We start from the raw sequence: 23,356 nt of genomic DNA, 5'->3' as shown, positions 1-23,356 counted from the left end.
GGTAGGCTCATCACCCACCCCGACTTGGCGACCAGTTTTGAGGCTTTCCAGTGGATCTCGAGGGGCACTCCCGTCCGATACCTCGGATACCAAGTTGGCATTGATATTTCTCCCGAGCAACAGCTTGCTCCGCTTCTTCTAAGTATTCGGAAAAAGCTTCTCTATTGGAGTTCGGCAAGGCTATCCCTCGCAGGCAGAGTGGTGGTGGCGAACCAGGTACTGCTTGCCACCATGTGGTACATCACCTTGTGCTGGGCCTTTTCTCGGGCTTGTATTGGCTAGGTACATCATTTGATCCAGAACTTCTTGTGGGCCGGAAGTGATGGGAGGCCAGCCAAGGCCAAGGTGGCATGGAGAGTGATCATTCAGCCAAGGCCAAGGTGGCATGGAGAGTGATCATTCAGCCATGTAGCAGAGGGGGGCTAGGTCTCATTGATCCAACTATACAGAGCTGTGGCCTGTTGGGCAAGTTGATTGTCAGAGGACTCCAACCCGGTGGTGAGCCTTGGAAGGATTTCCTCTTGGCCCGGATTTTAGCCCGCACTCCGAGCCTTGGAGGCCCGTGGCCGCAGAGTACTAGATGGATCTTCACAGAGATGCGAGCCCGTGGTTTGTCCTGCCTTTGAGGACAGATTCGTAGCTAGTCTACTTTGTGCTTGGGATCATCTCAGGCCATCCCTCAAACAAATTGTTCTAGTGGCCTCAGAGGAGCAGCTTCGGCAGCCTTTGATCTGGAACCCCTTGATTTGTTTACCCAGTGGCCACATGCTAGGGGCCCGACCGCACATATCATGGGGCGCCTTGAGCATGGGACCAGCCAGGTCTCTTGGAGATTAGGTTGCACATAGGCAGTTACCTCAGGAGGAGCAGGAGAGAGGCCTGACAGGGATACGGGGTAGAGATAGGCTCAACATCGACATTGACTCAACTATTCCTCTAGAGTCGCTGACTCCTATTCCAGACCCGACCGCCCTCGATGTGGCTAGGCGTGTTCACCAGACACGATATTCTTGTGGCGGTCTATGGAGCAGATGCGGACAGTTGTCTGGTCACTTTTTCTATTGGATTACATGACAAATTAGAGAGATCAGAGCACCCCTTGGAGGATTTGAGAGGTTTTCGGACATGTGCATGGCACAAATCCAGCACCGGCCAAGGTAGCCAAGGAGAGATTTTGGGAGTGCCGACCACTCGCGCTTGCAGTGGGACCCTGGAGAGTGGACATGGCATGATCCCACAGATCGGATGGAGACTCTGGATGCCCCTTTCTTTGCACATACAACCACGCTCGGCCGCAAGATCCAGATGCCGGAGATAGATGGCACACCGGTAGCACACTAGCAATCTCAAGGCTTGTCACAGCGCTTCCTTTTAGATTTCTGGAAGAGACTTTGGGACAGCTTTTGGCCGAGGAAGATCACTCTCTTCCTTTGGTAGACGGCACACAGGAGTCTGGCAGTCGGAGGGCGGTCAGCAGCTTGCCCGAGGTGCGGCAACCCCCAGGGGTCTCAGCGACATTGTCTTTGGGATTGCCCTAAGGCTCGACAGATTCGGCAACGGATTATCTGCATCTATGGACAGGGCATCAACCCGGATTATCACTTGGGGTACTGTTGCTTGGGCCATCGAGGCTAGAGTGGTCAGGACTTACAAGGAGGATGGGGGAGGCCATGCCCTCCAAGTCTCCCACCATCGTATTGTAGTAGTACCAATCACATCCCCACCTGCAAGTGTTTGGCATCCAGGCTCATGCCAGTGCTAGGAGATTTGCAGTAGCATAGCAGCCTGGCACATCTGGCGTGCTAGATGTAGCGAGGCCATCGAGGTTACCCACACTCCGCCGGCTGGGACCATCAAGAGCATATCTCTGGTCAGTGGGGGAAGTTGCAAGGAGGTTCTGACCGCATGCGGAAGTGACGGGAAGCCTTCTTGAGACTTTGGAGGCCTGGCCCTTTCCTCATAGATAGAGGCGGTGACCCCATTTGGCACTACAGACCACCTGTGTGGTTGTTTCCCCCCCTCCCCCTATATGAGATAGCCTTCTCCTCATAGAGCAGCCAGCCAGAGGAGAAGCATCTCTCCCCCTTATGATCACTTGTTTCTCGCCCTTATAGGCGAGTTTGTATTTAGCCCTTTGTGGTTGTACTTAGCCCTTTGTGGCTGTTCTCTTTAACTAATTGAAGGATCTTATTCCCGGGAAAAAAAAAAGTGTGATGGGTCTCCACTAGCACACCTCCATCCAGCCCCCCTCCCCTTCCCCTTTTTTTGGGATAAGATTGAGCAAACCCTCTAAAAGCCACTCCAGACCAATTAAAGCTGTTTTTTTGCACGAAACAGTCATACTCAGCCCATACAAATGCACGTGTCCAGTAAGCAACTTGCTTTGTTTCTATTGGTGTACCTACACGACAAATTCTGCTGCTGGTTTTTGTTCCTATTACTTCTCGTGGGACTGCATATAGAGGTATGTGACTAGCCCTACTTCAACAACTTTCCAACCTCCTACAGTTTGGGGATAAGCATCTTCTAGCGACTTACAGCTGATATGGCTGTTTGGGTATTGTTTCTAGCCCTATTCTTTTGCTTTTACTCATCTACTTGCATGTCTTCAAATACAGAGTGCAATGCATACTCTCTGTGAGAGAGTGTTTATTGAGCACACTCTTGATACACTTGCAGACAATGTATTTGAGTTGAAATTCTCGTTATTTTGGCAGGAGATGCAGCTGAAAGTTGGGGTACTTTATCCCTAGAGAACAAATTGGATGGTACCAATTACTCTTTGTGGAGTTTTATCCTGCGTAATATGCTGGTTGCCAAAGGCCTCTCAGACATAATCTTCGGTGATAATGTAAAGCTAGTGGCTATATAACCAGCTACTCCTCAGAGCGGTGCAACTACAAAACCTATTGTACTTCAGCCTACTGCAGAACAGAGGCGGTGGGATACCAAAACTCAAGCAATGTTGATTATTGCTTTGTCTCTCAAGAGAGCAATTATGCCTCATATCAAGTCCTACAAGACAGCAAAGAATAGCTAGGATACTTCAGAAAGGATGTATCAAGTTATGGTACTTTTAAAGGCAACTGGACATTCTGTCAATGGATGAAGGTGATGCCATGACACATCATCTCACTAAAGTCAAGGATTTAAGAGAAATGCTTGGGATATATGTTGGACAACTGGCACCTTAAACTCCTTGCCTCTCTTCTATCTTAAATTTTCAACCTCTCAATCTCTCTTTGAGAGGTGGTGGTCCGATAACTTTTGATGAACTAGTGGGATTAATGCTTCAAGAGGAGCAAACAAGGACCAATCTTATAACCTCTCGTGCTTCTGAACATGCATTATGTATTCAGAAATTTTGAACCTATTTGTAGGCGACAATGGTGTATCTTGTGCATATCACTTTTCCTACCAAATCAAGGAATTAGACTGTGTCCTTGATTCCGCCATGGTAAGGAAATTTACATTAAGGATGTACTCTATGTTCCAGGAATCAAGAAGAATCTTATATTTCTATTCCCACGATTGCAAAGCAGGGTTTGGTTGTTGAATTTCGTGGTGAGATATGCTTGGTAAAGGATCTTGATAATGCATATCAAATTGTTTCTATGGGGACACTATACAACAGCTTATATAGGTTGGATACCTATGAGAAGCACACTCCTCATGGTTGTGCTATTACAATGAAGACTCCTGCCATGCATTCAACTAAATTATGGCATGCTAGATTTAGACGTGTAAACTTTGGCAGTTGCTTTTACTAAAGCATGATATGGTTCAATGTATACGTCACTTGAAGCCACCAATCGGACACATGTGTGAGATGCATTTCGGACAAATTGTATAGGAAACCATTCCCACGAGATGGTTCGTCCAAAAATTACAACTTATACATAGTGATGTATGTGGTGACGCGGGGGGGTGTGGGTGGGGCTAACCCTATATTTTGTGACTTTTATTGATGATTATTCTTAGTTCACTTAGATTTATCCTTGGAGGAGAATTCAGAGATGTTTATAAATTTTCAGCTTTATGTAGCTATGTTGATCCATGATCAAAGGCGGTACAAAGGTAGAGTTGTTGCCAAAGGATATTCCTAAGAGAAATGGATTGATTGTAATGAGACTTTTGCTCCCACTTCTAAGATGACAACAAGTATCAAGGTGGTAATTCCTTTAGCAGCCCATCATGGATAGAAGATACATTAGTTGGACATTAAGACTGCATTTTTGAATGGTGAACTTCAAGAAGAAGTTTATGTGCAGCAACCACCTAGTTATGAGGTTACATGACATGACAAGCAAGTGTGCCTGTTGAAAAAGGGCCTTCATGGGTTAAAGCAAACTCCTAGAGCATGGTATCTAAAAATACATACATATTTGAGCAGCCAGGTTTCCAAAATAGTCCAACTAAAAGCACTCTCTACGTATGAAAAGAAAAATCAGGAATTGTCATCATTTTTCTCTATGTTGATGACATAGATTTGACACGGAACAATGAAGAGATAAATTCAGCAGTTAAGGCTGATTTGGAGACAGCTTTTTAAGATGACACATCTCAGTCTGCTGCATTATTATTTGGGCATAGTGTTTGTGTAGAAAGAGGATGGAATTATTATGTCTCAAACAATGTAAATCAATGGGATTGTGAAGTGGTTTGATATGGAAAACTGCAAGCAGATTGCGAATCCTGTTGAGACAGCTCTTAAGCTCAGTAGCTTTGATGGCAGAGATTCTATGGACGCCACTCTTTATAGTCAAGCTATTGGATGCCTGATCTATCTATTCAACACCAAACCACATATATCTTGTAGTGTTTCCTTGTTGAGCCTGTTCAGACACCTCTTAAGCTTAGGAGATTTGATGGGGCAGATTTTGTGGATGCCACTCTTTATAGTCAAGCTATTGGATACCTGATCTATCTATGCAACACCAGACCAGATATATTTTATGGTGTTTCCTTGATGAGCAGCTGTATGCACAACCCATGCACTCCACATTGAAAAGCTGCGAAGAGGATTTTCAGGTACCCCAAGAACTCTCAGTCACTCAGATTGTTTTATGCCGAAGGAGGTGATATTCACTTGTATGGATATTGTGATTCAGATTGGGCTTGCGACTTTGATACTTGACAATCCAAAAGTGGATATTGTTTTTTACTAGGCAACTCACCTATTTCTTGGCTTAGCAAGAAACAACCCACTGTGGCTACATCCTCCTGTGAAGCTAAGTACAGGGCAGTTTTCACATCATAGAATGCATCTGATTGAGGAGATTGTTGGCAGACATGGAGAATAGACAGAGTGGTGCGGTACAATCAAAGTGCTATTGCCATTGCTAAATATCCGGCACATGGAAGCTCATTATCACTATGTGAGAGAGAGACTTCATGCTTTTGTCTCACTCAAGATAATGATGCAGACATCTTCACAAAGGCTCTTCCAAGAGACAAGTTTGAAGCTTTTTGAAAGCCTTTAAGCTTGATAAGTTTGATGTTACTCTATACATCCACATCTCCATTGCAAGGGAGATTGTGACAGATGTGTTATTGGAAATGTGTAATAGATTCTAGGTATTAGTTTGGTGACAATCTCCTAGCAAAAGATCTCGCTTATGGACTATGGTTTTAGTTTTTTATCATGACCATTAATTTAGATGCCACATGTCATCATGTGATCTACACTTGGGCCAGTTAGGTTTTCATCATTATAGGCCCTAAGTTTGATGTAATTTTTTAAAGACTACTTGCAATAGAAGATAGCTGTGTTGTTCTATTCCTCCTACACGTGTGCTTCTTTACCTCTCTGTACTTGCATATTCTCCACTCCAACAGCAAGAAGAGGGAAACTGGAAGGCCATCCTCACCTGGACACTTCCCACAGGAAGAGCCCCCTGCATGCATGCTTCTTTACGTCTCTCTACTCGCACATTTCACAACTCCAAAAGCAAGAAGAGGCAAACCGGAAGGCCATCCTCGCCTCAACACTTCCCACATATGTGTTCCAATCCAACAACTATCAGCTATCTCCTCAAGACACTAAAGTGAGGCAAGGCTACAACGAAGGCCTCTCTCCTGCTCACGGAAAGCTTGTGGTCTGTCATGGGCAGTCGTCTATAGAATCTGATTGAAAACCTGGAGAACCTTATCCAATTCAAGAGCTACCGCTCCTGGTCAAAAAGTAACAGAAACCCACGCCTCCTCAATGCTCTCACCTCTAGGTCCTGGATAAGGCAATCCGAGATCTGAGCTCTTCTGGCGGTCGGCCTCCACGGATCACCCCGGTAGAAGGTGTCGGGGGCATGATCAAAGAAAGTAGTGCCTGCCAAAATAGCAACTCCGCCGCCGCAGTCGAGAGCATGCTTATTGACATAAAACCAGGTTGGGCCTAGGGCCCCAACAGTCGAATCTTGAGAAGAGAAGGGTACTGGGGCATGGCCAAATTTCGGGTGGTGCCAACCCCTAATGGTGAAGATCAACTCTTCCCAGGGCGTGCCCTCTGCACCCGGTTACCATGGTGTCCTGGCTAGCACCACTCCGGTCCTCAATGGACTCAATCATGTTAAAGTGAACCCCCATTCACCATGCATCTACTTGGGGAAGCCCCTGTCAACTTGGGTCCAAAACACAGCACAGTCCACTGCCCCCCATTTGAGGCATAGATATTGAGGAGATCAACATGGTCTTCCCTAAGAGAAAAGATCACCCATTGTGCTCTCCTGGGAGTAATGGTGCCAGAGTCCACCTCCTCGGCCAAAAGCTGGCTACCAATAGAAATACAAACCATCCCTGGCTCCAGAGGGAGCCCGTCCCATTGGACCAAAAAATGTGGTGGTGCTCAGGGAGAATCTTTTCAGGACGTCTAATGCAGGATGCTGTGAGATGATGCTCCGGGATGAAAAGAACGTCAATGTTGCCACCAACCAAGGTGCACTCATGCTCCTCTTGTACAACTAGTTATCTTCTGCCTATGGCAGCGGACCCCCAAAGTCTCGAACATTCCAAGAGGCTATCTGCATAACTAGGAGGAGAGGGTGTGGACCCTACTCGAGTCCCTCTCGGCACACGAGACTGTCAAAGCCAGTTTAAATCGTGAGTAGCCACACCCTGTATGAAGACAAATTCGCTCCAAGTGGATGCAAATCCGCCCATCCAGATATGCCCATTCCGTTTGTGCCCTATTCAGGGCTGGACCTCCTCAAATTGAAGGTACATGTAACTGTGAATCACTGACAAACTGACATGGAGGAAGACGTAGAGGTGTGCCTCAATCCCCTCGAACTTGAAGGATCTAATCCTCCAACCTGCGGCCAGAACTGTCCAGCTCTATCCTGGCCATCAGCCAACACTGGCTAATGGGGTTGGTGAGGTGAAGGTCACCAATATGGTGAGAAAAGTCAATGGCCTGGTCACGGATGGCCAAAGCTACCTAGTCACAATCCCAAGTACCAGCCATGGGTGACACTAAACGGGAAAGAGAAGACCGCATCCCCCACATCCGAGGGAGTGGGGCGAAAGTCATGCAGGATCATGCAAATGTGCAGAGGAACCATCTCGGTAAAGCAGCTCTACTTAATTGGAAACCTCTGGAAAAAAGAGTAGTCCACCAAGTGCCCCATGATTTGACGGGAGGCATTGTTTCAACACGAGGAGGAGGGCAAAATGAGGGGCAGGCGCAAGGCATAGGGTGACGGGAGGGCCACTAACTATTTGGCCCTCCTAGCTCTATTTCACATGATGGAACCCATGCCCAGACACCAGACAGGTGGAAGAAGACATGGGAACAAGGTCCATAAGGTTTGATTAAGAAAAAGCATCATTCTTGGTCAAAAAGCAGGAAAAATAAAAAAGTCAAACAGGGTTGACCATGAGCCAAGGGCACCACTGGAAAGAGAAGATTGAGTCGGACCAAACAGCTAAAAGCCGCTTTTTCAAAAAGCAGCTCCAGGGCCAAAAAGCAAGGCCTTGAAGCTAGAAAAGCAAAACAAGAACTTCTGACTAAAGTTGAGTAATATTCTACTATTAAAAAGACCAAAAGCAAAGCAAAAGGCAAAAGCATCACTTTTTGGCAAAAAGCAAGGCTTCCCCAAGTATTAAAGAAGCATGAGCCTCTCTTGAGCATCAAGTTGAAGAAGAACCTCTTCATCGTGTTGCCATCTTCGTTAAAGCATTGAGATCATCTTCTCCATCATCATCTATGAACCTAATCATGGAGTTTTTCATCGCTGCCCGTTGATTCAAAGTGCCTCCATCAGCAGCTGTAGTGCCACGTCATCATCTGTCCGTGTGCATGTACGGATCCATACAGCCGTACGGAAATGTACGGACAAAAAATTTTAAAAATTCTAAAACTGCTCCAAAAATCCTAAAAACTTCTTTTTGGAGATTTTTATAGCTCAAAAACCATTAAAATAGGTTTTATATCAGTTTTCTTGCCAAACAGATCTTTTCCATGGTTTTCTTCATCGACAAGGCTATAGGAGTTGTGGAGATTACTCATGGGATGAGCAAGTGTTTCCTGGACTTGGACATGGACTTGGATATGAACTTCGACTTGGATATGGACTTGGACTTGGATATGAACTTGGACTTGGATTCATTGGATTCGGATTTGGATATGGATTTGGTACTAGCCCGGTGAGAGATACTTCTGCGTCATCCCCGTGGTGTGCTCGACATCGGAGATCTTGTGCCTCGACATTGACATTGACATCGACTTGGATATCCTACATTGGCATATCTCTTTGTTTTGTATTCAATGATTGTATTGATCCAAGCCAGCATGCCCGTGGATTGTTCTTGAAAGCTTGTTCCACGCTCAGTGTGGTATATTGTGAAAGATCCCTATTCTCTTCTCTCTCTCCCCTCTCTCTCTATATCTTTATCTCTTTGGATACATGGTTGAGTTTGTCTCACTGCACGCCCTGCTAGGCTTACAACCACTCCTGGCAGCTCCTGCACGTCTTGCATGGCGAAGATTAACTTGCAAAAATGGATTGGACAACCACTTACGCAATTTGACCAAAGAATTTCATTATTAAAATTCTTAGATATTTATGAAAGAGGAGGATTGGACACATTCAAAGATTGTGTAGCTAAGACCAAGGAGCAGTTAGGCAAACTACATGTGAAGCAGGTAATAAGAAATATGGTATAAGAAGAATTATGGTAGCCTAATATGATAGTCGGTCTGAAACTCTCGTCTCGACAAGTCAAGAACTGTCTTTTAAGTTTTTGCTTCATGTTCTTAGCTTTTTACAAGATCCATCAAAAGTGTGAAAAGCATTACATATGATTTGAAATGATTGCTTTCTCTTATGTATGAGATCTCTAGATAGAAATCAGAGACAAGTCTGTTGTACGGCTTTTAACATTAATGAAGTGACTCGCATCTTGTGATTAAAACAAGGTTGTTAGAGGAGTCAGAGGCGTTTGGTACGAGGTGGGTATGGTACGCGCCTCGAAAGACTCGTATTTTTTAGAGACGTTAGAGGCATGTTAGAGACATCTATTTATATATATATGTGTGTGTGTGTGTGTGTGTGTGTGTGTGTGTGTGTGTGATTCCACAAAAAAAAAAAGTGTGTGTGTGTGTGTGTGTGTGTGTGTGATAGATAGATATAATATATAGTGAAAGTTGAGAGAGAAAGAAAGAAAGAAAGAAAGATTTTAAAAGACCGAACTTGGCCTATGAGACAAATCAGTGTACCTGTGTGGGGTATCCTCTGTCATCCCAACAAAATGAAAAAGTACTGAACTAAAAAGCTGAATCTGGGTGTGCAATAAGTACAATGAGGGGGGGAGGGGATGGAGCTCTACTACTAGGAGAATGCAAAGCTATATGCATGGAGTATACAATCATGATATGCAACCTAGCTAGCTCCATCCTGTACCATATGGGGGGTATAAAATGGTATACATCAATGAAGGGGGTGTCCACAGCTCCCTGAAGAACATGCCTTGGTCTGCTCTGAAGCAAGCCAGTCGCTCCGCACCCTCTCTGTGGAACTGAGCTCTGATCTCTATCATCTCTCTCTGGTATAGGCGTGGTGTCCGAAAGCCAGGTGTCCTCTGTCTCCTCTCCTGCGGGCTCTGAGTGTCTCTGCTCTCTGGAGAGTAATTCCCTACTGTGTAGGGGCTGGGAGTGGGGTGGATCTCTGAAAAAATGTAGTAATCTGTGTCTGTCATCCCCCATCTGGAGCTGTCTGAGCCTGTAATGATCTCTCTCTGTGACGTTGTATATATAGAATGAATCTCCCCAATATGCGCTGGTCTACTGCCTCAAAGATCTGGCGTAGGGAATGTGGCTCTCTGAATAAAATGGGATATCTCTCTCTGATGGTTGTATATGCTCTGCATCTGCATACATAATGCTCCTCACTCTCCACCTCCTCTCTGCACAATCTGCATACCCTCTCCTCTCGGGGGATCCGTGCTGCTCTGCCAGTCTCGATCTCCAATCGATGTGATGAAACTCTAAGCTGACCAATAGCCACTCGGGAGCCGTGTGGTAAAAAGCCCTCCATGTATCTAGACCTCTCTATAAATCCATCATCAGTGATACTCATGAAGTGATCTCTGTAGTATAGCATCTTCAGTGGAAGAGGGTGTGTAGGCGATATCCATGTCTCTCATGTATAGAGCTGCCATAGGTCCTGTCTCAATACTCTGTTCCTCTCACTATGAGAGAGACGGATATGTGGTGCATCCCTGTCATACTGGAATGGTGGTAGATAATCCATGTCTAGGCCATGCTGTGAGAACCAATGTGTGACCTGTGCATACCATGATCCTCCGTCTCCTGCCTCAGCCAGCTGTCTAGATGCCTCAAAAGCACTGTATGACAATCTGTCTTGTGGCATCTCTCTGAATCTGTCTAGCAGGCATATAATCTGGAATATGGCCTCTACCATCATAGAAGGCGCAGCAAACTCTGCTCGGATAATGTCATGAGGTACTGACGGTTTGCTGCGTATCATGCGTGCCATCATGAGGGCCTGTGGTCTCTCTATCTGTGTCCACCAATGGGTAGCAAGGCCTGGCGCCCATACCGTTGCTCCATACATCAATGCCGGTGTGACTAATGTGTCAAATAGCCACCCCTTCGTCCGGGGCTCCTCAAAATGCACTTGGTGGCACTGTCTCTCTAGCATAGCCAATGCTGCATATCCCCGTGTCAATCTAGCTCTGGCTGCTGAACCCATGGTAAAGCGCATGGCTGCTGCAGAGAAGGTAACCCCTAGGTACACGTATGATGTCACCACCTCCACCTGGCATCTTGCGAGAGTGAATGTCAGCTGACTCCTGCCCTGTCTCGATGTATGAAAGACCATAACCTTGGTTTTCCCAAGGTTCACAGTAAGACCCCTCTGTGTGCAGAAATCATGGAGTGCATGTAGATGCTGCTGTAGACCTCCTGGAGACTCAGACACTAATACAATATCATCAGCATAAAGCATAATATGTACTGAGGTACCTGCTAGATCAACTCCATCTCCGCCTCCCCGTGTAATGAAGTCAGCCATCTCATCAATGTATAACCCAAATAGCGTGGGGAAAAGTGGGAATCCTTGCTTCACACCAATGGTGCTAGCAATAGTCTCGGACATACCTCCTGGGCATCTAACTCGCCCAAAAACCTGCTCATATAATGCATAGATGCCCCATGTCATATCTGCTCGTATGCCAAGAGACTGCAGGCGCTAAAAGAGCCTCTCTCGTGGTACTGTGTCAAATGCCTTGCGGAAATCCACAAAGCAGCAATAGAGCTTTCTCTTCCTCACTCTGGCCTGATCAATCATACATCTCAAAGTGAATACATGGCCAGTGGTAGAGAAACCTCTCCTGAAGCCTGCTTGCCTTGGTGAGCGTAAACCTGCTCGCTCAGCATATAAGCTAAGCTCTTGCTCCAACACTGCACCATAGAGTTTGCCCAACACGTGGCCAACCATAACCGTCCTGTAGTTACTCGGATCGAGCATATACCTTGTTTTGTGGATCGGCACAATGGTGTGCATCGTCCACTCCGCAGGCAAACCCTCTGCTAGTGCCCTGTTAAACAGGTGTGCAAGAAAAGGAGCCAAAGAATCTACTGCATATATGAGATGCTCACCCTGTAGGCCCATATGGTCTGCGGCCCATCCATGCTGTAGGCGGCGGATAGCTTCCTTTACCATCGAGTGGGTAAAGAAGCTAGCTGTGGTAGGTCAAGGCTCCTGTGGTGGCTGAGGTATAGGTGGCTGCTGTGGGGCGTGGTATAGGCCCTCTGCATATGTGTGCCATGTCTGTGGGTCAGCAATGGGTGTCCGTGTCCAGGGCTCTCTGAAGTGCCGTCATGAGATAGGGCTATCTCTACTCATGAAGAAATGGAAGATCTCTAGCTCGTGTATCTCTGCGAAGGCCCGCCTTTTGCGAGGAGTAAGTCTCCTCATCTCTCTCCTCGACTCCTGCTCTGTGATGGCTCCCAAGGCTTTTTGTATGTGGAGCCGTGAGTATAGGGCTCTACACTCGTCATCATACCATCTGTTCAGGGGCATAGTCCCAGATCTCGCAGGCTCTCCTGAGTGGACACGATGTGGAGCCATGTGTAGGAGAGAGAGAGAGAGACTAGAGTGTGTATGTATGAGCCTTGAGGGAGGGAGAGAGACGGTGTATGAGAGGGAGAGAGAGTGTGTGTGTGAAAGAAAGAAAGCTGTATTAAACGTCTGCAAAAGGCCAAAATGACCTATGAGACCAAATAGTCCATCATCATCATCTGGATACATCATCAAGATTCAAGGGTACAAAGTAAAATGAAATGAACTGAAATGAACCATAGTATAGAGAGAGCTCGAAAAGTGGGTATAAAAAACATCATCATCCTAGTGTGTTTGAAGTTTGAAGTTTGAACTTTGGGTCTTGAGAAAGGCCTAAGGGAGGGAGGGAGAGAATGAGGGAGAGAGAGAGTGTGTGTGAGAGGGGCTGGCTTGGGCCCTTAAAGCCCCCGTCTAAAGACTCAAACCAGCGCAAAAAAATAAAAAAATAAAAATAAAATTTTGTTGACGCCTCGATCAGGCAGTCGTACACCTCGAACGCCTCTAACCGTTAGAGGCGCGCCTCATAACAACTATGGATTAAAAAATCATACTATAGCTTCCACGTCAACAGATGTACCATGGTGAAAAGTGTAAAATGCACCCCTGTGATGTGCCTACAGCAAAAAAAAAATACCGCTTACTTGTTGTCGGTTGTGTTTCTATAAAAACTGTAAAATGCATCCCAATGGTGTGCCTGCAATAAGATAGACCCGCAATAACGTAAATTGAATACATCGTTTCAGCTTATAATTTTTTTTGAGAAACATTAATTTGTAAATCAGTCAGTGATATCTTTTGTTTACAAGATTGTTGCAAAATCAGTTCTTGATCTCTTTTGTTTACAAGATTACTTAATTGTACTAAGAATACTAGCAGACATTTGCACGATCTAAGAATACCATTGCTTTTATCACACAATCTTCCCAGAAAACTCATAAGGACAACTTACATGCTCGTCTGAAGAGACATTGTTTCTTGGCCAACTTCCAGGAACCCCACACCAAGGGTTGGCTTTTTGACACCTTGGTGCGTCCCGTAGCGATATATGGGGCCTCTTTTTGGGGAGACCACATTTAGGAGATGAGGAGTGGAGGAGGATAGAGAGGTTGCACATTACAATGCTCTCACATATCATCACTAGTAAGCAGTCCGTGCCACAGGAGATTATTCTAGCAGAGTTTGGAGCAGCTCCCTTGGTCATGACCCTCTCCCACCGTTGGGTCTTGAGTCCTCCAGGCAGCTAAGATGATCACATAAGATCTTGGTTCTCTCAGGTTGGTCGGTGTTTTGCCCAGCAGAGACTTCAGATAGATCATCTTCCCCCTTTCAGTATAGCCTTGACTCCCTGTTTCTAGATCCTTCCCCGCAAGAGATCAATCGCCTTATTTGGCTGGATCTGACAGGGCTTCATACGAGCTGGCCATGGGTACCCCCCCTAGAGCTTCCTACGAAACTCTAGTTTTACAAACAGTACATCCTGAGAGTTTTAGAGGATGATTTCATTGAGAGCCCCGGATATCTTCATAGACACATGTCACATGCCATCTATTGGCCACCTGAGGGTACCATTTCACTGTTTACCGATGGAGTCTAGTAGGGCAGGGAAAAACACTTGTGTCTATGTGCAAGAGAAATAGAGAAGAGTGCAGCAAAATCATAGAGCACACACAAGAGTCCTAAAACTATTGTCTATATTACATATAAGAAAAGGACGATTACAACTGAATTCTCTGTACAATAGAGAGGCTGAGAGTGAAATAGTCAACACAGCCCCAAAAACACTGAACATCGCATGGAGGTATGTATGGAGGTATGCCAGGAGGTATGTATGGAACTTATGGTGGCGGTGGTGGAGGTGCTTTTGGTATGCCTGGTATGGGAGGTGGTATGATGGGCATGGGATCTAATGCTGTGGGCAATTCTTTTCTCAAACCACATCCCTATGATAATCTTGTTCAAAGCGAGAAGCCAAAAGATTATAAAGAGGGTGGTGCTACGGTAAAGTTTGATACTTTTAGTGGTGCAAAGGATCGTTTGAAGGCTCTCACCTTCATTCATCAGTTTGATGCGGCATTTTCTGGTGGTAACTTCACAAAGGCATCTAAGGTACGAAAGGCAACTTCTTTCCTAAAGGGTAATGCTCTTCAATGGTGGTCGACACTTCTTCATCACGGAATAGCACCTAGCACTTGGGTGGAGTTCAAGCAAATCTTCTCTTCCCTATGGTTGACACCAACTTTTGAGGTGGATGTTATGCCAGCTTGGCATCGATTAGATTCCAAAGATTGTAACAATCTGGAAGAATATAACAAGAAATTTTAGGATGCTCTGCTACCGGTCACATCCTTTAGGTCCGTGTCACTAGTTGAGCAGATAGAGACTTATTGCTGTGGGTTACCCAAGGAGCTTCGAGATTATTGCATCAAAACAAAGGTCATTAATATAACTCAGATGATAGAAAATGCTCAGACTAGATATGCCATGCTTACTGGTCAGATGTCAGGATTCAAGGATCTGTGAGAAAGAAGAGATGAGAGAAGAGACAATGTACTCAAGAACTCATCAATGAACCACTAGCCAACTTGATTAGAAATGAACTACAATGCCTCATATATATAGACACAAGATGAACGGATCTCTAGAAAAGTTCCTCCACCCAAAAATGTGTAAATAGGAAAAAAATGGAAATGAATGCTATAAATCCCAAAAATGCCTAGAGGCTAAAGAGTGTGCCACTAGCGTGACACCATCTGGAGATGACACCTATCCAACACCTCCTCTTCAGGTCCAGATGGGAGGACCAACGCCAACGCGCTGAAGAAGATAATCCAAGGTAGGTCGAGGAAGAGGCTTAGTAAACAAATCAGCAACATTATCTTTGGTAGGACAATACTCAAGCTGAATGCGACCTTCAGAAATCCAATCACGAACAAAATGAAAATGAACATCAATGTGTTTGGATCGTCCTCGAATAACTGGATTTTTGGCTAAAGCAATAGCACTCTGTGAATCTGAGTAGATGAGTGTCGGAGTAGATGAACATCCAAGGTGATTCAGAATTTGCTGAAGCCAAAGTGCTTCAGAAGTGGCCTCAAGATATGACTTGTACTCTGCTTCTGTCGATGAAAAAGAAGTAATTCGCTGCTTTTGACATTTCCAAGAAACAAGTCCTTTACCAAGCATAAAACAATAGCCTGACATGGAACGCCTAGTATCAATACACCCAACACGAATAGTAGAATATCTGGCAGTAGGAGCAAAAGTTTCATCAAAGTCTTCACCTTCTTTTTGAGCATAACCTTTAGCAACAAGTCGTGCCTTGTACTTATCAAGAGTACCATCAGAATGAAACTTGACTTTGAAAATCCACTTAATACCAATGACCTTTTTATGTGAAGGTCGTGGAACTAACTGCCATGTGTTATTAGATTCAATAGAAGAAATCTCTGCTTGCATTACTTCACACCAATGTGGTAAGGAAAGAGCTTCCTTAACCGTTTCAGGCTCAAATACATCACCAATATGAGACATCAAGGCAATATTTACTGAAGGGCGTGTACGTAAGACATGTGTAGTAGATTGTTTAGCATCTGAAAGTGATATACTTGAATCCTGAAGTAGAGAGCGAACCCATTTTGGAGGACCAAAAGTCCGTGTAGAATCCAATGAAGTAGTAGGTGTCGCAATCGAAATGGATGGAGGGGATGAAGTAGGAACTAATGGTGTAGATGAGGATGAGACTGTAGGGAATGAGAGAGGCTCAAGCTCAAGAGATGGAAATGGATCTGAGAGAGATGTAGAAGGTGGTAACTCATCAAGACCAAAAACATACTTATCAAAGATGGCATCACGTGAAAGAACAATATCCTCACGAGAAGGATCCCAAAAAAGGAACCCTTTGGAGCGAGAAGCATATCCTGTGAATATCATAGGTTTGGACTTAGCATCAAGACTCCTCCTCTTAGAAGAAGGCACATGCACATGAGCAACACAACCAAAGACATGAAAATGAGAAACAGTAGGCTTGTGGCCTGTGAAAGTCTCCTCTGGAGTCATGCCGTCCACTGCTTTCGTAAGAGAGCGATTGAGAAGATAAACTGAAGTAGCTATAGCCTCACCCCAAAAAGAGGAAGGTAGCGTCGCATGATGTAAGAGGGAGCGGGCCATTTCCTTCACCGTTCTATTCTTTCTTTCAACCACACCATTCTACTGAGGAGTATAGGATATGGTGGTTTGTCGTTGTATGCCTTTTGAAGCTAGAAAATTCTCAAATGCTGTAAACTCACCTCCATTGTCAGTCCTGAGAAAAGATACCTTTTGACTTGCTTGATTCTCCATTTGGACAAGCCAAACCTTGAAATGAGAAAGAGCATCAGACTTCTTAGGTAAGAAATAAACCCATGATTTGCGAGAGAAGTCATCCACAAGAAGCATATAATACTTGGATCCACCAAGCGATTGTACTTCCATAGGTCCTGCAAGATCAGCATGAATAAGCTCAAGTATGCGTGTGGCCCTATGAGTAGCCTCCTCTGGAAAAGAAGCCCGATGTTGCTTTCCTTGAGCACAAGAAGAACAAATGTGATGGCGAGGTTTCTGAAGCTTTGGTAGACCTGTAACCATGTCACGTGAGACAAGATGTTGCAAAGTAGCAAGAGGAACATGGCCAAAGCGGAAATGCCATAGATCACTATCTTCATTAGAAACAAGTGCTTTAGGAGAAGCAAATAATTGATGAAGATGAGACTCATGTGGTGGCAACTGTGCTGTAAAAGAGCTTATATGATAAAGCCCAGCATTTTGATAACCATATGTCACACAAGAAAGTGACTGTCTATCAATGATTTCAATCACTTCATCATCAAAGTAAACCCCAAGACCTTTAGAAGTAGCCTTAGAGATAGAAAATAAGTTGGCAGACATCTTAGGCACATGCAAAACATCATGTAAGATAGCATCTCTAAAAGAAACATCACCAATACCAATCACAAGGAGAGACGAAGCATCACCAATGTGTACTGATGAAGAGATAGACTTATGGTTTTCCAATAAGAAAGAACTATTCGTCATGTGAGAGGTACCATCACTGTCGGCAATCCACTTATCCGCAGTATGCGTATCAAGATCTTTGATTACCACAAGTGATGTGACACATGAAGAAGTAGAAGACATAGCAACATATGCAACCTTGGCGTTATCGTCTTCCTTCTTGTCTTTGTCTTTGTCGTGAGAAGATGTTGATGTAGAAGAACCCTTAGATTCGGATTCAAGTTCAGCTTTTACCTTCTTGAATGCCGCCTTCTTAGCAAAACAACGATCCTCCGTATGGCCACTACGACCATAGAAAGTGCACTCCTTGGAAGAATCCTTTGATTTGTCCTTCTCGCCTTTGGTTGAAGAATCTTTAGCATTGGAATTAGAGCCTTTGCGTTGATCATTCCCCTTGCCTTTGCCTTTGCCCTTGCCTTGGCTTATAAAAGCCGAGTCCTTATTGTTTTGCTTGCGAGTAAGGCACTTATCATGAAGAAGACCCATAGTCTCTTCAAAGGAAGGGAAAGGAACTCGAAGAAAGATGTTATCTTTGAACGATTCAAAAGAAGAAGGCAATTTACCAAGTAGCTTGTGGACCGGATTGCTTACCAATATACCAAACTCTTCAAGTTGCCGCTTGATTCGATTGAATTCTCCAAGCTTCTCCACTATGTTGTCGGATTCGGAGATAGAAAGCTTATCCAAATCTTCTTCCAACTTAGCCATCTTAACCGTTGAAAGTCTTCCATATTGCATTTGTATAGCGTGCCATAATTGTTGAGCCGTACTTCTTGTAGAAAGAAATTGAGACACAACCGATGTAGACACCGATGTAGACATGCCATGCACAAGTAAAGCTTTGACCCGTGCATCCATATAGGTTTGATATTGAGAAGGCACCATATGAGGAGAAGTGATTATAGACCATACCCCGGCGCTTTCCAAAAGAAGTTGCATAAACAAGGACCAAGTGTGGTAGTTGTTTGGGGTAAGCTTTTGTGAATCGGAAAGACTTGGAAGGCTCAAAGATTGAGTGAATGGGTTAAAGGGCTGATATGATTGAGTGGAGAGAGGAGTAGTAGTGGAAGTAGTAGAAGGAGGAATCATAGTAGATGAAGTTGCCATAAAAGGCATAGATGATGTAGGGGGATATACCATAGAGGACATAGAAGTATGTGGATAGGAAGGCATAAAGGACAAAGAAGAAAGAGAGAAAGGATCCGTAGAAGGTAATGGATATGACGGAAAAGAGAAAGTAGAAGCACCTACCGAAGAAGGAATTGCACCAACTTCCATTGTAGTAGTTGCCGGTCCAACCGTCATAGGAGATGTAGGATCCATAGTATCTTCAAGTTTGCCTTTGTCTTTTGGAGTGGAGAACTTCCGAGACCCCATAGGGAGAGGAGGGTGGGAAAACACGAGAGAAGAAGTGTCGTACCTCCAAAAACGCAGCCAATAGATGGGCTGTCCACCAAGGAAGTATCTCTAAAATATGTACAAAGATAGTGCAAAAACGCAGCCACAAAACGCAGCCGATATATGAACCAATAGACTCCGTAGAAACCACCTAAAGAGGGCTGAGAATGTAGCCTTAGGTAGAAGGAGTATGGAGGAGTTGATTGTCCACAAAAACGCAAACACAAAGTGTGTAGCAAAGTGGAATTTTCAGCCGGTAGAAAGGTGTAGTAAAAGAGGATGAATATGTACCTCAAAACACCATGAAGAGGGCTGAAGTTGATGATGAAAACGCAGCCAAGGAATGGCTACAAATCTCTCCACAAGAAGCCTCCAAAAAAACGCTACCGCATGTAGGGAAAACTAGTTGGCAATGTTTTCACCGCAAGTAGAGTTGTAGGACTCGGATTGAAGTGCTTTAAAAACACACTTGTAGAGGATGGTAAGGGGCTGGTTTGAAGCCTTTTGCATCATTAAATGAGTGCAAGGATGATGAGTAAGGGCTTCTGCAAAAAACGCAAGCAAAAATTCTGCATGCAGGCAATCTGCGAAGAATAACTCAAAAACGGTGAGGAATTTGCGAAAACTTTCTTCTGCTAAGTTGTAGTTCACGATGATTCCAGTAGGTCACGCAGGCACAATCCTCAAAAACGCATTCGTTTAGCAGAAAATAAAAAAAATGAAAAAACACCATTGAAAGCGGGGTTGTTGAAGAGGACTAGAGGTAGAGAGGAAGAAGGATAAGGAGGCTCTATGTGCGCCACCACCTTGCTCTGATACCATGTGAGAAAGAAGAGATGAGAGAAGAGACAATGTACTCAAGAACTCATCAATGAACCACTAGCCAACTTGATTAGAAATGAACTACAATGCCTCATATATATAGGCACAAGATGAACGGATCTCTAGAAAAGTTCCTCCACCCAAAAATGTGTAAATAGGAAAAAAATGGAAATGAATGCTATAAATCCCAAAAATGCCTAGAGGCTAAAGAGTGTGCCACTAGCGTAACACCATCTGGAGATGACACCTTTCCAACAGGATCAACGTCTCTTCTCCAAGAAAGCATCAAAGGAGTCAAAAGAGACCAAAAACACTGAACCACGAGAGAAGGGGCAATCCAAGAAGAGAAAATTTCAGCCCTTACCTCAAAGGACAGATGAAGAAAGGAAAGAGCTTATAGCTGGCAACAAATGTTTCGCTTGTGGAGAAGCAAGGTATCGGTACTATAGGTGTCCGAAGAGAGCACCTAAAAACTCAGATGATTCACAGGAAGAGCCTAAAGTAAAGAAACAGAAACCATCTGCTGGACTAGTACCTAACTTGATAGGGATGAAGCAAGGGGATGCATCTTCAGAGTTATGCAGAGCATGGGGAAGACTTCAAGATCAGGAGGTCTTGATCTTTTTCGATCCAGGGGCTCGTGCAAACTTCATCACCCCCGAGCTTGCAGTAAAGTTGGGCATCAAACCAGAGGAGATGGTGTGTTGCATGAGGCTACTTTGGCTTGTCCTGGAATTTCAGTTGAGGTTATACCGATCATTGGGAAACTGCGTCTCAGTGTGCAGACTTACACAGACAGAGAGGATAATTTCTTCATTATGCCTTTGGAGGGTTGTGATGTTTTGTTGGGTATGCCTTGGTGCCATAAGGTTAAAGCGGTAGTAGATACTTTCAACAGGAAAATCTCTCTCACTAATAAGAATAAGGAACACACTCTTGATGTAAAGCTTAAAGGGGAATCTATTCCTGTTTTGTATCGGCCTCGGCCATTTCTTGTCTAATAAAGAAACATCTTTCTGTTTACTTAGAGTTTGTTAAAGAGAATCAGGATACCACATATTCTAACCTATCTGAGTTGGATAAGGAAAGATTGGATTTTCTCAAAAGTTTTCAAGATTGTTTTTCAGAGGCTTTGTCAGGGGAATTGCCGCCTGCTAGGCCTAAGGATCATGGGATTAAGTTGATTCCTGGAAGTTCACCACCGAATAAGCCACCCTATAGGGTGAGTGCAGCCCAACAAGAAGAGATTATGAGCCAAGTGCGTGATCTGTTGGACAAAGGGTTGATTCAGCCGAGTTCTTCGCCCTATTGTTCACCAGTGCTTTTGGTACAAAAGAAAGATGGTTCTTAGCAGATGTGCATTGATTACAGGGCACTGAACAAGATTACCATCAAGAACAGATTCCCTATACCTCGAATCGATGATATTTTGGATCGGTTATAGGGAGCAGCTTACTTCAGTCGCATTGATCTGAAGAGTGGATATCATCAAATTCGCATCAGGCCAGAAGATGTGCACGAGACAGCTTTCAAGACAACTTTTGGACTCTGAGTTTCTGGTCATGCCTTTTGGTCTTACGAATGCTCTAGCGACTTTTAACAGGATGATGGATCGGATTAGACCCCACCGTGCTTTTGTGGGCACTTTCTTTGATGATATGATTGTGTTTTCTCACTCAGAGAAGGAGCATCGGGAGCATTTGACCAAAGTCTATGAGGAACTCAGAAAGCTTAGGTTGGTTGTCAATGGAAAGAAGAGTTCACTTTCTTGGGCACATAGTGTCTAAGGATGGCATCACGATGGATCCAACAAAAGTCGAAGAAATAAAGAATTGGCCGGATTTGCAGACCATACATGATGTGAGAAGTTTCTTAGGACCTTTTTTTTTTTTTCCGAGAAAAGATCCTTTCATTAGTTATATAAAAACGCCCGTAGGGCTACAAAAGATCTCTCCTGCTCATAAGAAAACAGAGCAGTGAACAAAGCAAGGCAGCCCCAGAGACTATCCCTAGGTGCTGCAAAATACAAGCATCAGTACAAAGGACTGAGGGGCTAAATCATACAATAGGAGGGGGAAAAAGCCAAACAAGTGGCCTGTAATGCCAACGGGGGGATCCCGTGTGTAAGGTATAGAAGGGGCCGCTGCGCCAGGTGGTGTGAAAGGCCTGGCGCCGCAAGATCGCCTCATCCGGATGCGGTCATACTGTCCTCGCAGGGTGCGGATCAACTCCTGCCAAATCCCCCGTACAGTCTCTGCTGGTGGCTCCAGTCTCCCCTCAAAGGCCCTGAAACACCGGGCCCTCCAGGTGAACCAGATGGTGAGGCTGCTGAGGAGCTCCCAACGTAAATCCCTCTCCTGTGTCCAGCTCGCGGACGAGAAATCCGGTGACGGAACCAGGCGAGGCTGGCCCCTAATGAATCTGATGTCCTGACTGTCCTGCTCCATCTCATAGCCCATAGAAGGCCCTGACGAAGTCGACCAAGCAGCGGCACCCCACGTAAACATACCCTCTGGACAGAGGGGGGCCAGAATACGCAGCATCCGCAGCCAAATCTGCTGCGCCTGAGGGCAATCCCATAGGCAATGTCTCTGTGTCTCCATAGGGTGGCCGCATCGGACGCAGGCCGCCGGAAGACCACTGTAAACAAGCCAGGTGCCAACTGCTGAGCCCCTGTAGGCGACCAGCCCCACTGGAGAGTCGAGATCCTGCGGGCCTGTCGACTAGCCCAGAGCCGGGCCCAAAAATCCTCCAGGAACTCCTGTGAGAGTCCCTGTAGCCGCCAGTGCCCCGCTGCAGCTGGAGAGACCATCCTCCTCACCGTCAAAATATGCCGCCCCAGCCGAACAGTATACTGGAAAAAGGTGATCTCTGTGGCCTCAAGGGATGCATAAGGATCATGCCACTCGTACTCCCCAGGGTCCCACTGTAGCCGGGCCAAGGGGCGCGCTGCATATGCCCATATGCGCCAATCCGGGAGCACATCTGCAGGGTCGGGGTCAATATGCCACTTCCGAGAAGCGGCGGCCACTACCCGTGTCCTCTGAAAGGTGCACTCTGCAACCAAAGGCGACTCCACCTCCACTCTCTGAAGTCTACCCTCATCCTGAATCTCATAGTAGAGGCATCTGCCATCCTCAGTGCAAGCTCTGACAACAATCAGGATCTCCAACTGTGTAAAGGCTCCCATCCACCGTGGGGCCACTAGCTCGAAAGGCGTGAACCACTCCTCTGTGAGTGCCTCCTGAATATCATCCCTCATAATCAACCCCCCTCTGAAGTGACTCAGCCTCTCCACCTGGATCTCCTCTGGGAGACTGCAGAAGGCCTGCCAGTCTCCAAAACTACGTGCTGGGCCTGCCGCTAAAGGTCCCAAAGCTAGACGAGGCCGAGAACCCAGCATATGACCCTACTCTGTGCGAACTGCTGGGCTCCAGATGAGCGGCTATCTGGCCCGCTCCTCAACACAAGAAGGAGATCGCTGAGAGAGCCCCGGTCTCAGCAGCTCC

At 45.4% G+C, this 23,356-nt stretch overlaps 1 protein-coding gene across 1 annotated transcript in view; it reads right to left on the bottom strand.

Moving 5' to 3' along the window:
* The window catches only part of LOC147634356 (acyl-CoA), an 85,698-nt gene that overhangs the window by 12,267 nt on the left and 50,075 nt on the right, over nt 1–23,356 (bottom strand). The window contains exon 9 of the mRNA XM_086805498.1: nt 13,220–13,272. Within this exon, the coding sequence (XP_086661624.1) occupies nt 13,220–13,272 (53 nt within the window). The remainder of the gene's footprint in view (nt 1–13,219; nt 13,273–23,356) is intronic.

The sequence above is a fragment of the Cibotium barometz genome, chromosome 11 (assembly GCF_041138505.1).
Source record: "Cibotium barometz isolate CiBa-2024 chromosome 11, ASM4113850v1, whole genome shotgun sequence".
Classification (NCBI taxonomy): Eukaryota; Viridiplantae; Streptophyta; class Polypodiopsida; order Cyatheales; family Cibotiaceae; genus Cibotium; species Cibotium barometz.
This window is presented reverse-complemented; position numbering and strand designations above follow the sequence as displayed.